The sequence below is a fragment of the Selaginella moellendorffii genome, unplaced genomic scaffold (genome assembly GCF_000143415.4).
Source record: "Selaginella moellendorffii unplaced genomic scaffold, v1.0 SELMOscaffold_20, whole genome shotgun sequence".
NCBI classification, from domain to species: Eukaryota; Viridiplantae; Streptophyta; class Lycopodiopsida; order Selaginellales; family Selaginellaceae; genus Selaginella; species Selaginella moellendorffii.
The window spans coordinates 714926-738015 of record NW_003314281.1 but is presented as its reverse complement, the minus strand read 5'-3'; the positions used below and the strand labels follow the sequence as shown (position 1 = coordinate 738015).

Here is a 23090-nt window from a genome sequence, read left to right as displayed (position 1 = left end):
AAAAAATGGTGGCTCAAACAAGCAAGAAACCTATCGTCCAATAGACCTGTTTGCAATCCACTTCCCTGTGGCCACAAAAAGGAAACAAGAGCCAAAAGAAAACAGCATCCAAACCTTTCTGGGGTTCTACCACCACTAACTATATGAATGTTCTCAACAATGCTGGAAAATCCATGAGTCAGCAAAACATTCCCCTCTATGTGGTATGGCAGCACATTTTAAAAGTCAACGTCGAGATGATGGTGACAATGAAGACATTTTCGCTGCAACCAACAATTTGGATGACTCAAGAAGTAAACTTGGACACCACTAGCTATGTTATTTGATTGGATTTAACAGTAGCACTCAACTTTTGACTATGAACTGTTTTTGGAGCTGAGCAAGTGCAACTCATAGGTAATATGAAGGTGTAAGGACAATTCAAATGTGACTACTAACAAACTTGTGATCATGTCAAGATCATACATTTAGAGGTTATTTACTATTGAAACTTTAATAAAAATTAATAAAACAAATTTAAAAAAATTTAAAAAGAAAAAGAAAAAATGTAAATTACATAAGTAAGTAAAAAGAGTATATATAAAATGTAAATATTAACTATATTTAAAGATTTATATTTATATTTTTTGGGGTTGTGAGTATATGGCTCTGGACCTCATACAGTATAATAATATCAATATTTTAAAATCTTACTCATAATGTTTTCTTAATTTTAAAAATAAATTTTTTTATTAGAATGCATATTATATGTTTAAGGAAATAAATATATGAAATATAAAATGAAAAATTTGAATTAAGATAAATTGCAATTTATTTTTAAAGGATTTGAAATATTACATATAATTTACTATACAATAATCTACTTTTATCATAGGCTTTACAATAGTGTGGTTGTGAGAATTTATGTGATTCATCACTTGCAAAAGGTGTAATTTCTACCCACTCAATAAACCAAGGTGTTTTTTTGCCTGTGTTGTCATGACATTCTTTTACTTTAGGTATTTACTAGTTTTATCCGTTTCCATTCCTTGAGAAGATTCACGATGATGCTTGGCGGCATGGCACCAAGTCTTAGGCAGTCGAGGAGAAGCTCCACAGTTGCAAATAGCCAGATTTACAGCCGCGCACACTCGACTCGCGAGCAACAATCTCTCCCGCAAAACTATGTCCAGATCCTCGACACCACCCTGAGAGATCTCCGGGAGTGTGCTTCTCCATCCAGCACAAGCTCGACATCGCCTCAGGAGTCGCGGGCAGTGGAGCTCATCGCTCGCCAGGTCGGGAGCTACAAACAAGGCGAAGATCTGCTGCATCGTGGTCCAGACGAGGAAGAACAACACGTGCCAGTGATTTGCGGACTCGCGCGCTGTGTCAAATCTGACATTGATGCTGCTTGGAGAGCCATCCGATACGCCCACAAGCCGCGAATCCTGGCCTTCATTTCCACCAGCGACATCCACATGAAGCACAAGCTCAACAAATCGCCCTCGCAAGTTCTCGCCACTGCCGCGGAGATGGTGGCCTATGCCAAATCCCTGGGCTGCCACGACATCCAGTTCGGTGCTGAGGATTCTGGGAGATAAATTCCATTCAAATGCTCTTTCGATCACATCGAATTGCAATCCTTTCCTCCACAGATCCGATCCAGAGTTTCTGTGCGAGATTTTCGAGGCCGTAATCGAGGCCGGAGCTACCACCATTGGGATTGGAGACACTGTTGGTTACTTGTTTCCATCCGAGATCGCCAGCCTCGTCAATCGGGTGAAACAGGGGACCGGGGAATCAAGGGAGTAACCATTTCCTGTCATTGCCACAATGATCTTGGCCTCACCACGTCAAACACGCTCGCGGCAGCGCTTGCGGGGCTAGAAGTCTCCATGAATGGCATTGGAGAGTGAGCTGGGAACACGTCACTCGAGGAGGTATTTGTGAAGAACTGTTAGACTTTGATTGGTTGGTCGACACTCGTGAGCGATCTAGGTGGTGATGGCGGTGAAGTGCTGCAGTAGAGATCCACTCATGAAAGGTCTTTACACGGGGTTGACACCAAGCACATATATCCAACAAGTCAAGCGGTAAGAGAGCTTGACAAGTTCTCTCCAAGTTTCTTGGAAGGAACTTTGTACTTAGTGGAAGACTCTCGGGCAGCAATCTAACGCTAGTTCAGTACAATAACAAAGGAAAGAAGTTTTCCTTACTTGTTCACTCGCTGGCATGATGGATTTGATCCCCCTAAAAACGGCAGACATATGGGGCCTGTCTTGCAATTCGCTGTACTTGTCACCGCTTGGTACGCGTCCTTGGTCACCCGCAGAGGCTGAATCATCCTTGTGACTGCTCGCTTCATCCACGGTTTGATCTGCTGCTCGAAATCAAACTTGTCATTGGCAGGCCTTTTGTGTGGGTGATCACTCGGATCAGCGGCTGCTGGAAGATGAAAACATCCCGGTCTGCAGAACAAGGGCTTGCACGAAGAAGCTTGCATGCTTCTTCCGTTGGGGACAACAAGGAACCTGGAGCCCGGGGAGACGGCTCACCGGCAGGTACCCTCGTCGCTGATGTGGCAGACGTCGCACATCCCGTATCTGCGTCGCACGATGCACCGAGAGCCCATCCGTGGTAACCGTCAAGGTGGGCTTTCTTGACGGACGCCAGAGCTTCGACGTTTGCAGAATAACTCGTAGCTTTGCAAGCCGCGCAGCTGCCGCCGTAAAGCCAGTGAAGCAGAGCCTGCTTACTGTCGCCTTCTGTCGTATCTTCTTCGCCTTCTTCTGGGCTCAACAAGCCTTGCCCTTCAAAAAGCATGACATCTACTCCATTTCTTAAGAAGATTTATGATGCTTGGCGGCATGGCACCAATCTTTCCCATAAACTATGTCCAGCTCCTCAGCACCACCCTTAGAGACAGCGAACAATCTTTGGGAGTGTGCTTCTCCATCCAGCAGAAGCTCGACAGTGCCAAGCACCTGGCCAAGCTGCGAGTGGACGTGAATCACGATGCAGGATTCCTCGAGACATCGCCCCAGGAGTCGTGGGCAGTGGAGCTCATCGTGGTCGAGACGAAGAAGGCCAAGGTGAAGTGGAGGTGATTTGCAGACTTGCGCGTTGTGTCAAATCCAACATTGATACTGCTTGGAGAGCCATCTGACAAGCCATGAATGGGGACATCCATATAAAACACAAGCTCAACAAAACACCCTCGCAAGTTCTCACTACCGCTGTGCCAAATCCTTGGGCTGCCATGACATTCCAATGCTCTTTGGATCACATCGAATTGCAATCCTTTCCTCCACATGTCCAATCCAGAGGTTTTGTGCGAGATTTTCGAGGCTGCAGAGCTACCGCCATTGGGTTTGGGCAATTTCGTGCTTACATGGGTGTCATGGGCACCAGGACAACCAGACAAAGGGTGAGCGGACATCGAGGCCATCAACCGCCACTTCTTGATGATGGAGTCTCTGTAACCGATTCCCATATGGACTGCTATGCATACTTGCAGACAGTCATAACACAGGCTGGTGGTAAGACTCTAGGCGATGGACAAAGAAACTTAAAGTCGACCTGGATGCTGCAACTAGTTACCACTGTCCTTGATAGCTGGATCAGCCTAGCATTTACAGGCTGGCTTCATGGTGCAGATTGCAAGACAAAATTCCAATACTATCTCACCAACGTAAACATCACTCGAACAATCGGGCCTTCAGTCTACAACCCACTCGGGAAATGCGCTCTGCAAACGCTATCGAGATACCGACTAGAGTGCACAATCTCCATAGCGTGATCGGAGCATGGTGACGGTCCCCCACCCCCTGGGGAGATTGGGGATGCCCAGTCTGTGAAAGGGAGATCGAGGACGTGGAACATGCCATCTTTCGCTGCCCAGGCTACACACGACTGCAACTATACCTTCCAGAATCTACCACGTCCTTGCTTGCGGGATTCCTCTCCATAGAGTCGACAGGGAGCAGCCTTCCTTCAATGCTTGAGCGACGCCAACAAATCCTCGCTAACATCGCCCCAGACTGGTGCCACGGTGACCTAAAAATATCTCTCTCTCTCTCTCTAACTCTCTCTCTAACTGTGCGTGCGTAGGTGTGTTGTCTCTCTCTCTCTGTCCCTGTCCCTTGTAAAGCCACAACAACGACAGATTGAAGCTTTATCGAATCAGAGCGTTTATGAGGAGGGGACTGCAAGAATTTCCAACACAGTAGAGCTGTCCAACCTGGGTGCATTGTAGAAAAACTTTTGTAATGTAATTCTGAATTCTTAAATTTGAAATTTGAAGCCTAAATTCTCAAGGACAATACCACAATTCGATCTGGGAAACTTTTGCATGAAATTTGTTGAAGTGGATCATTGCCACTCGCTTGCTAAGACTGTCTGGCAGCAGTTTCAAGGCCACACCCTTTGCTAGGAACACAGTACGAGCTCAGAGGGCATTGCACCGTTGATGGGCTTTTAGAGAAGAAGTCTTGCTAGAAACGGGGCAAGAGGAAAAGATAAGGCTTCACAGGCGCAACCGGCAACTGCCGAAGACAACTACAAGCGCTCAGTCCCCATGATGTCTAAAACCCATGACACCGTGCTCAACAACAAGCGCCTGGGAGCCATGGCTCGCTCCTAGAATCCTCCTAGAATCCTCCTAGAATCCTCCTAGAATGCAGTCCCGTCATTGCAACAACTAATACCATGACACGACCTGGCAACGAAAGAAGAGGGCCTAGGATCGTGACCAGTGAAGAGCTTCCGCGTCGAAGGTCAATTGGCTCTTCTCAGTTGGGCTGAGGGAGGCCAGAATGGGTGGTGCACAGACTCGGACAGCCACAAACCACAAAAGCATCTAAAATGAAGAAGCACACAAAATGGCTGCTCATGCAACAGAAACATGAGAAGAAATAAGAGGGGAAGACCATTTAACTAAGAAATATTTATCTCGTCTACGTCACCTCGCTCTTTAAAAAGCAGGAAATTGTTTGTCATGACGTGCTTTTACTTTAGGTATTTACATTCCTTGAGAAGATTCACGATGATGCTTGGCGGCACGGCACCAAGTCTTGGGCAGTCGAGGAGAGCTGGGATCCAGCCTCTAATCAGGAGCTCCGCAAATGGCCGCGCACACTCGACTCGCGAGCAACAATCTCTGCCGCAAAACTATGTCCAGATCCTCGACACCACCCTGAGAGATGGCGAGCAATCTCCGGGAGTGTGCTTCTCCATCCAGCAGAAGCTCGACATCGCCAAGCGCCTGGCCAGGCTGCGAGTGGACGTGATCGACGCGGGATTCCCCGCGACATCGCCCCAGGAGTCGCGGGCAGTGGAGCTCATCGCTCGCCAGGTCGGGAGCTACAAACAAGGCGAAGATCTGCATCGTGGTCGAGACGAAGAAGGTCAAGGCGAAGAACAACACGTGCCAGTGATTTGCGGACTCGCGCGCTGTGTCAAATCCGACATTGATGCTGCTTGGAGGGCCATCCGATACGCCCACAAGCCGCGAATCCTGGCCTTCATTTCCACCAGCGACATCCACATGAAGCACAAGCTCAACAAATCGCCCTCGCAAGTTCTCGCCACTGCCGCGGAGATGGTGGCCTACGCCAAATCCCTGGGCTGCCACGACATCCAGTTCGGTGCCGAGGATTCTGGGAGGTAAATTCCATTCAAATGCTCTTTCGATCACATCGAATTGCAATCCTTTCCTCCACAGATCCGATCCAGAGTTTCTGTGCGAGATTTTCGAGGCCGTGATCGAGGCCGGAGCTACCTCCGTTGGGATTGGAGACACTGTTGGGTACTTGTTTCCATCCGAGATCGCCAGCCTCGTCAATCGGGTGAAACAGGGGACCCAGGGAATCGAGGGAGTAACCATTTCCTGTCATTGCCACAATGATCTTGGCCTCGCCACGTCCAACACGCTTGCGGTAAAAACCATTTTTCCGGAGTTTCCCACGTTTTGTTTGAGACTCCTTTGGGTTTTGGATCGAATTAAAGGCAGCGCTTGCGGGAGCTCGCCAGCTAGAAGTTTCCATGAATGGCATTGGAGAGCGAGCTGGAAACGCGTCACTCGAGGAGGTATGCGTGGGGAACTCTTAGACTTTGATTGATTTGGTCGGTCGACACTCGTGATCGATTTAGGTGGTGATGGCGATGAAGTGCCGCAGTAGAGATCCACTCTTGCAAGGTCTTTACACGGGGATTGAAACCAAGCACATATATCCAACAAGTCAAGCGGTAAGAGAGCTTGACAAGTTCTCTCCAAGTTTCTTGGAAGGAACTTGTGGCGTCTAAAAGTTGATGAAGATCTCTCCAAGTTTCTTGGAAGAAACTCACTGTGGCCTGGTTTCCATGCTCCAGGTCGAAGACTACACTGGAATGCTCGTCCAGCCAAACAAAGCCATCGTTGGAGCCAACGCTTTTGTTCATGAAAGTGGAGTTCACCAAGTATGTCATCTCGAAACCTTTTTAGTTTTTACGTGGAAATTGTTTTGGTCAGGATGGTATTCTCAAGAACCGGGCAACTTACGAGATTTTATCACCAAGCGATATCGGGCTCGTTCAAACACACGCCGAACACATAGTCCTCGGGAAGCACAGGTTTGTGTTTCTAGAATCTTATACATTGTCATCTTCTTCTTCTTTCGTGTTGTAGCGGCAAGCACGCCCTCAGTGCACGTTTGACAAAGGTACTGATGTCTCTTTCGGATCACAAAGTAGATGGTTTTGGAATTGTTTCAGCTGGGATATAATCTCGACACGGAAGCGTTAGGCGAAGTTTTCATGAGGTTCAAGGCAGTGGCCCACGAGAAGAAGGTGACACTTCTACTATCTTGGCTTGGTTTCCAGATCTTATTCAGTTGTTTCATGGTAGATTGTCACAGACACAGACTTAACAGCACTGGTGGTGGGTGAAAAACTTTAAGCGTCGGACATACAACAAGTTGTGACTATGATTTTTGTTTGAAGGATGATACTTTATAAGCACTTGCTTAACCGCTTTAACTACCTACTAATTGATAGATAACAATAATATTAAATTTAAATAAGCTCTGTACACAGTAGAAAAATATGTACATAGTCAATCCATTGTCATCAGCTCCAGATGGGCAGTGTGCTTTTCGTTAGCTTCACTCCACGCACGTCGCTAGAACTCTGGACGAGATCCTGTGTTGTTAGAACCCAGGAAAAGAGAAAGAGAAAAAGCATAGCTAGTACCTTCAAGCAAAGCCCGTCCTTTGGGTGACAAACCGGATAGTCGTGGGGGCAGCAGTGCTGATGATCCGGGCAGCACACGGCAGACTCGACGCCGCAACATCCCCAGAGCAAGCACTTTGGACCGATTGGAAAGCGGCAGCAGCAAGTGGTGCCCGAGGGACACTTGTTGAACTTGTCGCACTGCTGCTCGGGAGCTGGCGATGGTGGCTCCGGCGATGGTGGCCGAGGTTCCGGCTGTGGAGGATTGCCACCAGACTTTACCGGATACGAGGCCAGCGTGTTGATGCTGCACAAGCCTCCGCGCTTGCCAGTGTTCCGCTGCATCTTTACGAAGCCGCCGTCTCCCCAGGTGGCGGCCCACGAGTTCTTGACGATCCAGTAGTCGAGGCCGTCCTCGGTGCCATAGCCAACGATCAGGACTCCGTGGTTGATCTCTTCACCACAATGGCCAGTGAACACTCCCTGCGAAAGAAGGTTAGCACTTTCTAGAACTTGACGAACTTTGGAAACTTACCGAGGCATAGTGCTGGAAGTCTTTACTAGCGCCTTCAATCGCCACGCTCACGGGCTGCTTGGCCACAGCACGCAAGAGAGCCTGCTCGTCACCATCCGGTATAGCTTCGTAACCATCAATGGCCACCACGCGGGAATTCAACTACACCCGAGAAGCAAAACAATCAAGTAGGAAGAGGTCGAAGGAGGAAAAGCTTACCTTCTTCATGTTACAGTGGCTCTCAGAGGCATGGTATGGATAGTCCGTCTCGGTATCAAGTCCACCGTTCTCCACGATGAACTGATATGCGTTCTCCATCAGACCTCCATCGCATCCTTTATCAGCCTTCTTGTCACAGTCGATCAACTCTTGCTCGGATAAGCTCATAAGCTGGCCCGTGACAATCTGGTTGATTCCTTCTATAGCACCAGTCGTGGCGAAAGCCCAGCATCCCCCTGAAACAAGAAACAATCAAACCAGTCACGATCAAAACCAAAGCATCAAAAGGAAAGGAATTCCAAAAGGGAAGAAAAAGGGTTGCGTACCACACGAGCCTTGATCTTTGGGTGCCGTGACCGCGCCATGTTTCCTCCAATCCACGCTAGCAGGGAGATCCACATTCTGGAATCCTTCCTCGATATCGCTGTCCCGTGGCATCTTCAACACCGGCGAGTCGATTAAATCCGGCCGCAAGCCCAGGAATCGCTGCCGAAACTCTTCACTCGTGAGATCCGAGAACTGGTTGAGCCCCAGACGATACGAGTGCTTGCCCGCGCGATTGTGCTCCTCGATGTACCTGAAGTTCTCCTTGAAGGTCTCAAAGCGGCGATCGCCGAGGGAGTTGCTTGACGCGCACTCCTTCCCAAATTTCGCGCACCAACTCGCATACTCACCAGAGAGATCGCTGTCGGACGATCCAGCCATCGCCGCCGCGCACATAGCTCCAATCAAAAGGATCAAGGCGGCCGCCATTGCCCGCCCTGGCCCCATCCTCCAAGAAACGGCCATTCACTACAAGAAGAAACCTCAGGTCGACCCTAACTTAAATACCCTGTCGGTGGGAAAAAGACGCATCCCAGCCGTTCGTTTGGACGGCGAGATTGCCACCGCATCCGCCCGTTGGGAATGGACGGCGGATGTGGCCCCGGCTCCTATACATGCTTGCCAAGAGCACGTATGGCGTCACAGCCCCGGGATTAAAACCCGCCACCTTCTTCGCGGCGACCTCTCCCAATTCTAGATCGTTGTGACTCAAGCAAGCTCCCAGCAAGCTCGTCCATTCCAAGGAATCGGGAAGAACAGGCATCTTTGCGATGAGATCACTGGCGTCTCTTAGATACCCTGCACGGCCGAGGACGTCGACCATGCAGCAGTAGTGGAGCTTTGTGGGTTTCATTTGGAAATCGCTGATCATGGATCGGAAATTTGTCCTAGCAGCGAAAGCTTTGCCGTAATGGCTGGACGAGATCAACACCCAGATGAGTGTGATCTCGTCCGGGTTGTGTATTAACGCCATTGCTTCAAAGAGTTGAGAGGCCTCGGTGATTTGCGCGTTTTGTGTATACGCCGCAAGCATCACATTCCAAGATATTGTGTCCCTCTCTGGCATAGAATTGAAGAGTTTTTCTGCTACAGTCAGATTCCCATTCTGGGCATATGCCGAGAGCACCAAAGTCCGCGAGACAAGTGAGTGCTCAGGAATCTTACATGACAAGAAAATAGCATCTTGGAAATGCCCTCTTAGAGTATATCCATGGATCATGGCATTCCAGGTAATAAGATTCCTCTCTGGCATCGAATCGAACAATGCCCGTGCCTCTTCTAAGCAGCCACCCTGCACATAAGTCGATAGCATCGCGTTTATGGATACCACGTCCCTCCTAGGCATAGAATCAAACATTCGCTTTGCTTCTAGAATATGCCCTTGCTGGGCATATCCAGTCAGCATTGCTGTGCCGAGAATCAAGTCGTCCTGTGCCACATCAGCACGCATGCCCTTAGCCTCTTCTACGCTGCCATGCCTCGTGTACGCTCCAAGCATGGAAGTCCACGACACGTAATCCTGACGTGGCATCTCGTCATACAACTTCTTCGTTGCCAGCAAGTCCCCCGCCTGGGCATATACAGTCAGCATCGCTGTCCAAGACACCATATCCCTTTGTGGCATGTCATCGAAGACTTTTCTTGCCTCCCTGGCATCTCCATGCCTCGCATACACGTCCAACATGGCAGTACACGTCACCATGTCCGTCTCAGGCATGCCATCAAACATTTGTTTTGCCTCCTCCAAATGCCCGTGCTGGGCATACACGACCAGCATGGACGTCCACGACAGCAAATCCCTCTCCGGCATGGCGCTAAAAACAGACGTGGCAATTTCCAGCTCACCATTTCGTGCCAACGCTGCAAGGATCGTGTTCCATGTCACCAAGTCCCTCTCTTGAAACTGGGAAAATAGTCTCATCGCTTCGTGCAAATGCCCGTTTCGGGCATATGCTTCGAGCATTGCGTTGAGAGCAAAGAGGTCGTGAACAGGCATGGAATCAAACACTGCCTTGGCCTCTCGCAAATCTCCACTCTTGGCAAAGGCGACGAGCACAATCGTCCAGGTAATCACATTCCGCTGCGGCATTTCATCGATCATCGCTTTGGCCTGGGCGAGATCGCAGTTTGCGTAGAGCGAGAGCATCAAGTTCCATGACACTAGCCACTTCCCGGGCATCCGATCAAAGAGCTCCTTCGCATCCTCCACGCTCCCGGCCCGGACGAATGCCGCCAGCATCGAATTCCAGCAGATGACATCGCGGAGTGGCATCTTCTCAAAGAGATCGCGCGCACGATCTAGATGCCCAGCACGGGCATAGGCAGAGACCATGATGTTCCAGGAGACGAGGCGCCTGGTGGGCATGGAATCGAAGATCTTGGCCGCGTCGAGGAGGCGATTCGCGTGGAAGTAGGCAGTGAGCATGAGATCCCAGGAGAAATCGTCCCTGGCGGCGCCCATCCCTGCGAAGATCTCGTGGGCGTGATCCACACTCCCGCATCGCCCAAACATCTCGATCAGCTTGTTGGCGAGAAAGGAATCGTGGCGTGGAATCGAGATTCGCGAGCGCAGCTCCAGCGCGCGTGGGAGTGTGTTGCAAGATTGAATGAGTCCAAGGCACTCTTTCCTTTCCATACTCTCACCATGATCTAGATTGGATTTGAAAGCGTTCCTATCGAGAGCTTTCGTTCTTACTCTCGTAGGTGGTCAAAACCTTGTTGACTACCCAAGAACCCTAATAGAAGATTTGAGAGAAATCATCACTGTCTGTTAATTGGGGTGATTTTATTTATGACGCTTGTAAATTTTGGAAAGGATGAGCTTCAAGACTTGCTGCGATTGAAACGAGAGAGAGAGATTAGAGTTTATCAATGTTTTTTCTTCACGAATTGTCGATATGAAGAGTCATAACTCATAGCTCACAATCGAGGAAAAGTTTCTGCAGCACAAAGAAAAAATAATTTTTTGTAGCCCCATTTCTAGCCTGGACGAGACCAAGAAGCTCAAATGAGGGGCATTCACTGTCGCATTTGAATACAATCTTGTTATCCATCACAAGGAAAACACTCGAGAATGGAATGCCCAATCAGCAAGAATCAGTAATTTTGCCATCTCAACTAGAGGATCCCCATGAAGGGAATCTTGCTAACTATCAAGGAGAATTTCTGCTTTTTAAGACTTCCTGTACATTGTAAACTCCGTCTTTGATGAGTTTTTAACAAATTGATAGAGCTTAATAGCTTTGTTAAGGTCTAAGCCTAGCGAGATTGATCTTAAATTTCTACTTAAAACAAAAAACATCTGATTACAGAGGTTGCTGGCAGTATCTTGCAAGATGTTATGGGTTATAGAAAAACACTATATCTCCAGCTTAATATTTTTTCTTATAAAAAAATTCAGCACTCCTTTTGCTTGTTTCATTTCTAGCACTAGAACAAGATATATAAACATTGTAATAAAGCAAACTAAATGTTGCTACTAAATGTAGCAAATTATTTATTACTAGATGTTACATTTATTTTCCACATGCACTAAATTATCCTTCTCTATCCAGGTTTCTATATTCATTCATTCATTTATATACTGTTTACAAGTGCCCCAAGTAGCATGAGACCGCTGGGTTTAAATATGCTAAATTAAATCGTGTTACAAACCCAGTTGATAAATTTAATACATCAACCCAACATTCAGCATCAGCTCCTGAATTTTCATGTGATATTATACCTCTTATGTAAAATTCATCTATATTACACTTTTCAAAGTCAAATGTGATTATTGTACTCTCTTCCTTCTATAGAGTCACTATTACTTATAACTTAGATAATAAAAAAATATAATGCAACAGTACCTACTAAGTGACCTGCTAAGTGAATGACAAATGGTTTTAATTGTTATTTTATAATAATACTAATCAATAATAAGTTAGATTTTAAAAAATTAAAATTAAAAATTACCAGATCGTTCTTATTTTTAACATAATAAATAAGATATAAATTTAGAGGATTATAGCTTTCATTAGAAATATTTCTAGCATTTCTTAATTAGTTTTATAGCAAATACTTTTAAAATTTATTACATTGAATTTATCATCACTATAATTTTATTTGCAAAACATATAGTTCATCCAAGTTCAAAAGAACTTAAAGATAAAACTTTTTAAATTTATAAAAAATATTTATTATTGAAACTTTAATAAATGTTAATAAAAACATCATTAAATATTTTTCGTGTAAAGTACATAATAAAGATGTATAACTGTGACTATAATTTGTTTTGATTTTATTTTCTTCCTAGCATTCAAATGCAATGGCAAGATGGTTGCAGTGTTTAAGCGAGAAATTGTTCATGCCTTTTGTTGAGAACTTAGACCTGAAGTCCTCCAGAGACCTTGCGAATCTTTGCCATCCCACCCATCCAGGTCCATCCTGCCTCTAATATGTACTTTCTCAAGCACTCCATTGCGAGCTGGAGCTGGTGTGATGTCACAAGACCCTATGAAAGGCTATGTTGGGGAGAAAGAATAATCTCCCCCGAAGATCGGTGCCGTCATGCCACAAACCCTAGCACTTTGCCGTGCCTCTCTGAACCATTCACCAATACTTTGAGTTTTTGCAAGTCCAACACACCGTAAATATGAACCAACACCATGAGAAACAAAATCCAATGCCTGCTTGCCCATGGTCTAAGCTCCATTTTCATGATGGAATCCATGGAAGATTGTCGATTGTGATCATCACCCCTCATTTCACGATGGTTAAATGTACATGTTTTTAATGATGAAACCAACTCAAAATGGCATGAATAGCCACATGGATTTTGCAACCATTAAAAAATGGTTGGCTGGCATGTGTTTCCGAGAACACATAGTGGGAAAAAATGTCATGCTTCATGATCTTCATCATGGATCTTCAATTCTGGAATATTCACAAGATGCCAAGTCAGTAGGATCCACGCTCAGGGGCCTATACCCTTGCCATAATTCCTTGCATTGGCCATCAAACATTTGCTTTGCTTCCTCCAAATGCCCGTGCTGCGACCAGCATGGACGTCCACGACAGAAAATCCCTCTCCGGCATGGCGCTAGAAACCAACGTGGCGTTTTCCAGCTCACCATTTCATGCCAACGCTGAATCGTGTTCACGTCCCTCAAACTGGAAACATAGCTTCAGCGCCTAGTGCAAAAATGCCCATTTTGGGCATATGCTTCGAGCATCGCGTTGAGAGCGAAGAGGTCGTGAACAGGTATGGAAGCAAACACTGCCTTTGCCTCTCGCATATATCCACTCTTGGCAAGGGCGACGAGCACAATCGTCCACGATATCACATTTCTCTGCGGCATCTCATCGATCATCGTTTTGGCCTGGGCGAGATCGCAGTTTGGATAGAGGGAGAGCATCAAAGTTCCACTAGACGAGGCACTTCCCGGGCATCCCTTCGAATCAGACCAATGCCGCCAGCATCGAATTCCAGCCGATGACATCGCGGAGCGGCATCTTGTCAAACAGCTCGCGCGCGCGATCTAGATGCCCAGCACGTCGAGACCATGATGTTCCAGGAAACGAGGCGCCTGGTGGGCATGGAATTGAAGATCTTGGCCGCGTCGAGGAGGCGATTGGCGCGGAAGTAGGCAGATCCCAAGATCGCAAGGTAGGAATCGTGGCGTGGAATCGAGATTCGCGAGTGTTGCAAGATTGAATGAGTCTTTGGCACAATTTGACTATCTTTATTTACAGTTTGACTTTTTCAACAAGTTTTTGACCACCTACGAGAGTCTACTTTGATAATCTCTTCTGTAATCTTGGATGATGATTTGAGGAACTGCGCATAATCTTCATACATATCGGAATTCGAATCGTAATCACAATTGGCATCAAAGCTCTCGATCGTCGCCATTAGTCTTTGGATCGCTTCTTTGCATTTAGAGAATTTGTCATCGTCCATTTGAAGAGAAGACATCGCCAACCCTAACCAAGAACCCTAAAACAAGAGATATATAGAGTTCACGTCCCTTTTCGTGGAACACAACCAACGGCTGGGATTAAAAGCTTTGGAAAAAAAGGTTTTGTCATCACTGTCTGGGCGATTTTATTTTTGACGCTTGTAGATTTTGGAAAGGAAGAGCTTCAAGACTTGCTGCAATGGAAACGAAACGAATGAGAGGGATTGGAGTGTACAATGTAAGTTACCTGTAGCTCAATGCTTTTCTCGTCGTCGATTATCGACATGAAGTTGTCATAGCTCTCGCTTTCGTAATCGAGGAAAAGTTTCTGCAGCACAACGAGAAAAATGCTTACTCGAGGTCAGTCACAGAGCGAAAGAGTTCTTCTCTAGCCCCGTTTCTAGCCTGGACGAGACCAAGAAGCTTATCCAGGCCTCAAACGAGGGGCATTCACTGTCGCATTCCAATACAATCTTGTCAAGAGTTGGCATCCATCACAAGAAAAGCACTCAAGAACAAGAATGCTAAAACAGCAAGAAGAGTAAGTTCTTACCTCGAGGTTTAATTCATTGTACACCTTCTTCACCTCCGCGACGCACGCTGGATCTTTGCGTCCATAGTTATTGTAAAGTCGGGATTTCTGCTCGGGGATTGCACGAGCTATCGCTTGTACAATAAGCCACGAGCATTTGGTATCCTCGATATCGGTTCCAACCTGAATATCCAAAGGATTATTAGTAGGACCAAAGAAGAGACCAAAGCTTTAGCACCAAGGAAAACGCAAATCACTATGCCCCGGGGAATGGTTTCTCCTGCAAAAACTAAGGTAAATCGCAAGAGAACTTACTTTTCCAATAACGTCGGGATGGCCGTAGCAATCTAAATAATCATCCTGGTAAACAAATTTCTGTCAGTAAGGATTGGAAAACAAAGTTGTATGCACACCTGTATTTGAAAGTAAGTTCCCATCTGCACAAGGATTCTCTCAGCAGATTCAAATTTGGATTTATCATCTTCTCCAGACATGTACAGAGCACATGCAACCTGTGAAGCACCAGAAACACAGTCAAGCTGTCATAGAACAAGGTTGCAATACTTACTGGAAGATAGAAAGAATAATATGCTGTCTTGTATTTTACAATTCTTAAATAGCTGCATGGAAAACAAAGTCAAGACAAAGGTTTGAGAAATGAGATTTCTTACGTGTCCATTACGTATTTGGACAAATCGACTTCGCCGGGTGGAGTTGTAATAAGATCGAGCATCTGTCCACAGGCAGTCTGATACTCCACCTGACATTTAAAGAAAACTAATTAGAATTCCTCCCAGAGTGAACAGATAATAATACCTCATCAAATAGCTCTCGCAGATCCTGGTAGTAAGGCTTGTCATGGAAATGCCTTGTTAAAATACGGGATATGTGATTCCGGAGAAGAATGCCATCGTTTGCAGCAATTAAGCCAACCTGTCCAGAAGGAAAAAGAATTCAAAGATGAGAACTGAAAAGAGCTACCTTTGGCTGTCTAAACCAACAAGGCTGACCCCTTCTCGTGTGTGAATCATCCATGATATCATCTAAGACCAGGAAATACGCTTGGAGCTGTGCAAGCAAATGTTAAAACTCGTTTCTAACACGTCTCTAAACAAGAATGCCTACCCATTCGATGCACCATCCAAGAGCAAACGCAAGGAAAAGCTCGTCTTCGCTGAGCTCCTCGCCAGATCTGAGCAACACCAAGCTATCCACCACGGAGAGCCCCCGATTCAGCTTCCCTGCCAGCAAAAGCTCCAGAGATTCGCTTCCAAATCCAATAACAAAGAGAGATTTGAGACCAAAACAAACCTCCTGGAACATTATAGTCGAGCATCTGGTACAAAGACACGGCTATGTGAGTCTGGCATTGGGAAAAAGAGATCAAGCACCTTGGACACCCATTCTCTCGACTCGAAAGTGTGGGAAAAGCTCTCGGAATCGGTGATGAGCTCCTTCTTGAGCCGGTGATAAGCATCCATAAACTTGGCCTTGAACGATCCCGCCACCGGCGTGGCGGAGATCTTGATGTCATTGAGCAGCGGACCTGCTGGATGGATCGAGTGAGCGCCCAGATCGAATGTAGGATCCACTCTTACCGGCAGTCGCCATAGCTCTGCTCTCGAAATATTTTCCTCCGAGCCTTAGGTTAAATCCTTTTACTCCAAGATGGTATATTCTTGTATTCTTTTTTCTTTCTACACTCGACGCGGCGCTACCAATCTTACACAAAAATTACACTGCCCTCGCACTCTCTCGCCATGGAAATCGATCGATCGATCGCTCGTTCGCGCTTACTTCTTCGTCGTCCTCTTGCTGTACTGCTCCTTGACCCACTTAAACCCTGTCACGGCCCCGGATTTCACCTTGAGCGCTCCAATCTTGGCCTTGGAAGCCCCAATCCCAGCCGCGACGCGCGCCTTCTCCGCCCCGGCCGACGCTACCACCTTGGCCTTGGCCATGGCGTCCTCGATCTTCTTCCCGCCGCCGCTCTTGGAGGAGGATTTCTTGGGCCCCGACGATCCGAATTGCCCGCCGCCGGCATTGCCGCCAGCGCCGACGCCATCACTGCTGCGCGATCCGCCCCACTGCTCGGACCAGCTCAGCCCGCCGTTCGACCTCGCCATTCGCTCCTTCCTCCCTCCCTGCCCTAATCGCTCGATCCAATGCCACAAAATCAACGGCCCTGATTGGCCTTGCTAGACAGGCATATTCTGTCAAAGATGCTTGAGGTTATTCTGTCAGTTTGGGCTAGCGTTTTTCTAGGGTTAGGGTTCACAGAGGGCACGTTCGTTGGCAGTTCCGTGTCCGTCGATCCGACCGACATCCTCTCTGTGCTGCCGCATTCTCGGCCAGCGCGAAGCCCCAGCAATCGCTGGTCCTCCTGTCAATACATCCCTCGGTAGGATTTCGTCCTCGCAGGTTCGTCTAGATCCCGTCCAGCAGCTCACACAGTCGTTTAGATTAGAAATCGGTAGCTAGCAGGAAAAAAGAAGAAAAAGAGAGAGGGCGATAGAATTTGACTGCTCGAAGAGAGGAAGATCTCCTTTTTTTTTTTTTTTTGAGAGGAGAAAAAGATTAAAAAGAGAGAGAGAGAAGATCTTAGTCGCTAGAGGATAGGAGCATAACTGGATGGATTTTGGGAACCAGGCAGTGGGCGAAGATGAATCGCCCGGCAAGCTGAGGCAGTGGAAGAGCACAGACGATTCCATCTGGGTGTCACTGGATTTTCCCAGGGTGTGCGTGGAGACTTTGTTCGCTGCCAACGCCGCCAAGAACAGCGAGTGCGAGAGCATGGATCCCGTGTTTCGATCCGACATGTTCTCGTGCCTCTTGGAGAATGCGAGGCGGAAGCTGGAAGAGGCCATCACCGGGAGCTGTAAGAAGCCATGCTGTGTGGACTCGAGGAAGGAACAGGCCAAGCGAGAGCTGGAGGCGATCCAGCAGGGTGGTGGGTACTGGGACGCCACCATGTCCGGCCTGGGATTCAAAGGTTTCAGCCAGGAGCTGAGAATGCTCGAGGAGGACGCGGATAAAGCTGGGTTTTTTGACAAGAAGATCGGTGAGGCTGAGGCAACAGGACCATCGTACTTCACCCAGGGGACTTCGTCTTTGTGGAGCACGGATGGTTTTGGAAAGGAGGGTCCTTTCGAAGGCTCCGTGCCGACTTCTCCGCACGAAGGTTTATTCTACGTCCTGCCATACTTGCTGCTCAAGGACCTCCTGTCCGTGGAGCAAGTCTGCCGGTCCCTGAAAGACGCGGTGTCTTGCGACGTGCTGCTGTGGCAGCACCTCAAGATCGATCACTCGCTCAACACAAAGTTGACGGACGAGGCTCTGCTCAAGCTCGCGGCCAGGAGCCAGGGACGGCTCCAGAGTCTCATGCTCGTCGAGTGTTTGAGGATCTCGGACGAGGCTATCGAGCAAGTGGTGGCGTCCAATCCCATGCTCTCGAGGGTGAGTCTCATACTTTCTTCAGAGTTTTCTAGCTTAGCTGACACTTCTTTTTTCCCAGATTCTTCTCCCTGGCTGCATCAGGATCAGCGTGGACGCTGTCGTCAGGATGGTGGAGTTTCTCGAGCGGGGAAGATCCCAGGGGCTGGGGGTGAAGCAGATCAAGATCCGTGGCCTCTCCGGTGTGACAAAGGACAACCTTGAGCGGCTACAAATGCTACTTGGTGTCGACGAGTCGCAGCTGCAGCAGCAGTCACTGAAACCACACTACTACTTGTGTGGCGACGCCACCACGAGCTTCGTAGACGAGCGAGCTATCGACGTCGAGGCGTGCCCGAGGTGCAAGCAGCCGAGAGCCGTGTTCGACTGCACGAGGGACAAGTGCCGCGATTGGAAGGCACTTAAGATTCCGCAGTGCCGGGGCTGTATCTTTTGCATCTCCCGCTGCGAAGACTGCGGGATGTGCATAGATGACACGGACTACGAGGAAACCTTCTGCCTGCGGCTGCTTTGCTCCGACTGCTGGCTTCGCCTCCCAAAGTGCCTCGAGTGCAACAGGCCCGGGTGTGAGAGCAGCTCCGACTACTTCATCCGGAGGCCGGACGCCATCTTCGTGTGCCCGGATTGCCAGGGTGCTTACAAGAACGGTGCAGGTCTGGAATTCTACGTGATATGATTCACCGGTTTTGGATTTTTGGATTGGAAGAGCAGACAGGAGAGACAACATATATATACTTATCGCCCCGACGTTGGTACAGATGTAGAGCGTTTTCGCGACAGTAGGAGGTGTGGAGTAGCAGATTTTCCGAAGGCGACTTTTATTGAGGATGGCAGTAGCACCACTTCTGTGAATTTTCGGTACGTTTTGATTTTGATTTCCCTCTTTTTCTTTGATTTGGGAGCGTGATTTACTTTTGTGTTTTGCAGCTTCTCTCGGCGTGTTTCAAAAATAAGACCACGGAGAGAGGTGCACTGAAAGTTTCTTTCTCTTATCAGGCACGGCATTGCTCTCATCTCTCTCCGATCGTTGTCCGAGATCGAACGGTAGAGATGGGTATGCAACGCATCGATGCCAAGTGTCATCACAGAGCTTTAGGTAGGCAAGAGTGAGAGGAGTGCTGCTGGCTGGCTGGTCGGTTGGCTGTCTGGCTATGGCTCTCGAGTGTAGCACCAGCTTCACCGCCGCTTGTGGCTGCGCTAGCTGCTGCGCGGCACGACGACTCTCCACCTCGAATTTTGTAGCTTCCATCTTTCGGTCTTCGTTTCACCTTGAGAAATGGCGCAGGTCGATCACTTCCGGCCTGGCGGCGGCTTCTCTTCCAGAGCTTGTTCTAGAACACAAGCTGACGCTTTCGTCTTGGATGAAAGTCTGGCCTGGGCTTCTAGAAAAGGTAAGCTTTTTCTCATCTTTGTGTTTCTAACGCGTTGTGACACTCGTCCAGGACGAGTATATGATAGTTTTAGATACGTCAAACACTCCATCGTTCAAATGGGAAGGCTGGGGGACTTCACTGTGCTGGTAACTTAACTTTTCTTGCTTCTTTGGTCGCTCTTACTGAATAGTAAAACAGGTGGGCAAATTTTGTAGGAGGATTGCCTGAGAAGGAGCAGCAACGCGTATTGGATTTGCTGTTTGATGCGGAGAAAGGCCTGGGATTCACCATTGTCCGCTACAACATTGGCGGCGGAGCGTATACTGGTGGTGATTCCAACTTGAGGCCGTTTGCTGATATGCCTGGCTTTCGTCCGGGTGGCCCGTCAGGGCCATATGTCTGGGCTGCTGATGCCAGGCAACGCTCAGTTCTGCTGGGAGCTCGAGCTCGAGGCGCTCAGATTTTTGAGGCCTTTTCGAATTCGCCACCGTGGTGGATGACCATGAGTGGTTCTGTCACAGGTGATCTTACATTTTTTCATTTTTCGTTTCTCTTTCTTTTTTTCTAGCCATCTTGGTGTGTCGCAGGGAACCACAACTGGGGCCAGGATAACCTGGACGGCAAGTATTACACCGCTTTTGTGGACTACTTGACTGAAGTTGTGAGGTACTACCAAGATGAGCACGACTTGCACTTCGACTATCTCGCACCTTTCAACGAGCCAGTCGAGGGATGGTGGAATATCAACCGCAGCAAAGCAGCGCAAGAGGGATGTAACTTTCGGTTCTCGTCCATGCGCCAGGTAAATCTCCGCTTAATTAACCAGCTGAACCAAGACGGAGAAAGAATTGCGCAGGTCGTTTTGGATGTGAAACGAGCTCTTCTCGACAAGGGCCTGTCCACGAAGCTCAGTGTCTTTGACGCCTGGAGCTTTAACACTCCAAAACTGCTGCGTTTGATGGACGAGCCATTGGTCTCGGCCATCGATCAAGTAAACGTGCATACTTACATCAACTTCGTGACGAGAGAAGAGACTGCAAGGAGGAAAGAGGTAGAGAAAGAAGCGCTTCTTTTTTGTTGGGCGATCTAAGTGTTTCGGCTTTTCAGGTAAGGCAGGCTGTTAGCTCTATTGGAAAGAGACTCTGGATGTCGGAATACGGGCCCTTGAACTGGAATGGCAACGAATGGGAGGTGGCAGTGCAAGTAGCCAGGCACATCAGTCTGGACATAAACGAGCTCCAGCCATCGGCGTGGTGCTACTGGCAAGCGCTCGAAGTGCCAGGAAGTTTATGGGGTCTTATCCAGTGCTTGTTCACGTACCAAGGAAAACATGATCTACAAATCCGCAAGCAGTACCAGGTACTCAAGCACTTTTCTAGATTCATCAGGCCAGGCTTTGAGATGTTGCCAACGGAGAAGTTTGCGGACAGTCTAGTGGCCGCAAGGGACGAATCTGGGACCTCTCTAGTGCTCGTTGTCACGAACACGTCCTCGAGAAGCAAGGATGTGAGCTACAGCACTGGTTGCGTTCCCAGGATCGCGTCCAAGGCCTTTCAGGCCTCGGTGTTTCGAAGCTCGGCCAGTGAAGACTTCGTCCAGCTTCCAAGCTTGGCCTTCACCGTCGAGTCTCCGAATGTGGTTGTGTGGATACCACCAAAGTCTGTCACAACACTGGTTGTGTTCTAATTCCTTTGTCATGAAATAAATTTCAGCCCATTTTTTCTGATAAAAATTCTGAGTTCGCAAGTTTCGACAAAACATAACAAAACGGCAAAACTTGCTCACATATTATTGGCAGCAGTAGAATATTTTTGTTATGTATGCATAACATCTTAATTTGCCATGTAAGACATGCCACATCATCCCAAATAATATGACATCATTATAAATCTACTTGTGAGTGCTTGGAATATGGAAAAGGAATCCAGAAATGTGTATATCAACTAACCCAAAAACCCTAACTTATATATAAGAGTGAGTGGTCCAGATTGAAACCAATTCGACAGCTACTAAAATCCCACTATGCTAATATTAGTATACGGCATACACTTGGCCTTTACATCATCCCCTCCTCTCGGAATAATGGAAGGCCGTTAGAGTTCTCTTGTAGATGGGCCAGGATTTGGAGGAATGTCAAGAGGAGGCATTGGTGGATTTGTAGATGGTATTAATTGCTTTTGATCCTTTTGTATGAAGTGTTTCAACTGCTACACATGCATAATCTCCGGAGGATCGGTTTGCTAGACGTCATGCCAAACCTCATAAACTTATGGTCCAACTTGCCGCAACACCCAATACGATCTTTTCCACTTGCAAGGAGCCTTTAGATAAACCACGTACCATAAGATAGGGAAAACGGACTAACACTAAATCATCCACTTTGTACTCTACAAATGGATGATGATGGGAGTTGTAGCGCCGTTGTTGTCCCACTTATACGCGGCCTAAGTGTTCGGCAAACTCTGCTCGGACAAGTGGAAGAATGCTCATCAAGCTCGTGGCAATTGCGAAAGTAAACCTAGCTCTGTTGGTAATATTGGATTATGACCATATAGAAGTTTATATGGTGAAGCACCAATAGAACTCTGCAACCCATGTGACATAGGCATACCGAAGAGACGGCAAATAACCATCCCAATCTGAATGTTGAAAGTTCACATACTTCGCAATCATCCCTTTGAATGTTCGAACGAGCCGTTCTACCAGATTGTCTGATTGTGGATGATAAGCACTCGTGAAAGTGTGGCGTATCCCCAGCCGAGACGTCAAAACATGAAATGCCTCAGCCATAAATGCAGGACCATTATCCGAAAGAATCCGCTCTGGACAAGAATGCTGGAACACCACTCGATTGAGGAGGAAGTATCCAACAACAGTTACAAAGGCGCTAGCAAAAGCACCAACTTCCACCCAACGAGTCAAGTAGTCAGAAGCAATAATAACATACTCATTGCCAACAGTCGACTGTGGAAAAGGTCCCATAAGATCAAACGCCACCAGCTCAAACAGACGGGAAACTGTAATTGATTCCAACCGTCATTTCACAACACAAGGGGGAGTATTACGAGCTTAGCACCAAACGCAGCTACACATACCGAATAACATCATGTCGCATCTCCAGCCAATAGAAAGACCTATGTAGCTTCTCGGTCACACGACGATGTCCCATATGCCCACCTAGAACAGGAGAATCATTGTAGGCATGGAGAAACCGCGGAACAAAGACAGAAGGCACCACCAACCGTAAATGATCATTAGGACTTGTTCCCACAAAATAAAGAAGGCCATCTTCAAAGCGATATTGAGAATGTAAATGCCGGAAAGGCAAGTCATCAGCAAGTGATGTAGGATTCTCAAATACATCTCGAAGCCTTCGAATCCACATTTCAATCTTTTGAGCCTCGCGAACCTCATCAAGAAAAGGTAGATCTTGCTCTGCACCTTGTGGACACTGAACGTCAAGTACAGCAACTGCCGATCTCACCTGATTTAGTATTCAGAGTGGATCAGAGCTGACCTGCCGTCTGCCCCCCCCTTTTTGTTTTTTT

At 47.7% G+C, this 23090-nt stretch overlaps 5 protein-coding genes across 9 annotated transcripts; 2 read left to right on the top strand and 3 right to left on the bottom strand.

Annotated features, from left to right (window-relative positions):
* Positions 1-5012: 5012 nt before the first annotated feature.
* On the top strand, positions 5013-6996 carry LOC9636518 (2-isopropylmalate synthase A). Its single transcript, XM_002972882.2, has 9 exons — positions 5013-5646; positions 5705-5918; positions 5989-6069; positions 6133-6228; positions 6352-6438; positions 6491-6591; positions 6647-6680; positions 6733-6807; positions 6866-6996. The coding sequence occupies exons 1-9, from the start codon at positions 5027-5029 to the stop codon at positions 6914-6916; spliced, it is 1359 nt and encodes a 452-aa protein (XP_002972928.1). The 5' UTR covers positions 5013-5026; the 3' UTR covers positions 6917-6996.
* Positions 6997-7007: 11 nt separating this feature from the next.
* LOC9636517 (low-temperature-induced cysteine proteinase) lies at positions 7008-8711 on the bottom strand. Its single transcript, XM_024677834.1, has 5 exons — positions 8248-8711; positions 7922-8157; positions 7724-7864; positions 7210-7671; positions 7008-7146 (listed from the first exon to the last, which is right to left on the bottom strand). Exons 1-5 carry the CDS (start codon positions 8708-8710, stop codon positions 7087-7089), a joined length of 1362 nt encoding a protein of 453 aa, XP_024533602.1. The 5' UTR covers position 8711; the 3' UTR covers positions 7008-7086.
* A 33-nt stretch (positions 8712-8744) lies between these two features.
* Positions 8745-10880, bottom strand: LOC112347265 (pentatricopeptide repeat-containing protein At4g02750-like). Its single transcript, XM_024677896.1, has one exon. It carries the CDS (start codon positions 10878-10880, stop codon positions 8745-8747), a length of 2136 nt encoding a protein of 711 aa, XP_024533664.1.
* Positions 10881-14162: 3282 nt separating this feature from the next.
* On the bottom strand, positions 14163-16364 carry LOC9637268 (farnesyl pyrophosphate synthase). 2 transcript variants are annotated; one of them, XM_024677845.1, is made up of 13 exons: positions 16315-16364; positions 16108-16262; positions 16028-16052; positions 15842-15957; positions 15698-15784; positions 15533-15649; positions 15388-15476; positions 15285-15336; positions 15130-15228; positions 15032-15076; positions 14738-14899; positions 14432-14512; positions 14163-14378 (listed from the first exon to the last, which is right to left on the bottom strand). In XM_024677845.1, the coding sequence occupies exons 1-13, from the start codon at positions 16325-16327 to the stop codon at positions 14331-14333; spliced, it is 1089 nt and encodes a 362-aa protein (XP_024533613.1). In that variant the 5' UTR covers positions 16328-16364; the 3' UTR covers positions 14163-14330. The 2 variants fall into 2 exon arrangements, with proteins under 2 accessions (XP_024533613.1, XP_002972713.1); XM_002972667.2 differs by having other exon boundaries at positions 16108-16265; positions 16315-16363.
* A 629-nt stretch (positions 16365-16993) lies between these two features.
* Positions 16994-21274, top strand: LOC9637266 (endo-beta-1,6-galactanase). 4 transcript variants are annotated; one of them, XM_024677784.1, is made up of 8 exons: positions 18845-19027; positions 19097-19265; positions 19455-19560; positions 19612-19688; positions 19741-20063; positions 20130-20344; positions 20399-20593; positions 20650-21274. In XM_024677784.1, exons 3-8 carry the CDS (start codon positions 19531-19533, stop codon positions 21226-21228), a joined length of 1419 nt encoding a protein of 472 aa, XP_024533552.1. In that variant the 5' UTR covers positions 18845-19027; positions 19097-19265; positions 19455-19530; the 3' UTR covers positions 21229-21274. The 4 variants fall into 4 exon arrangements, 2 of the variants coding, with proteins under 2 accessions (XP_024533552.1, XP_002972926.2); XM_002972880.2 differs by having other exon boundaries at positions 19097-19560; XR_002992715.1 differs by lacking the exons at positions 19612-19688; positions 19741-20063; positions 20130-20344; positions 20399-20593; positions 20650-21274 and adding an exon at positions 16994-18172 and having other exon boundaries at positions 18231-19027; positions 19455-19488.
* Positions 21275-23090: the final 1816 nt, after the last annotated feature.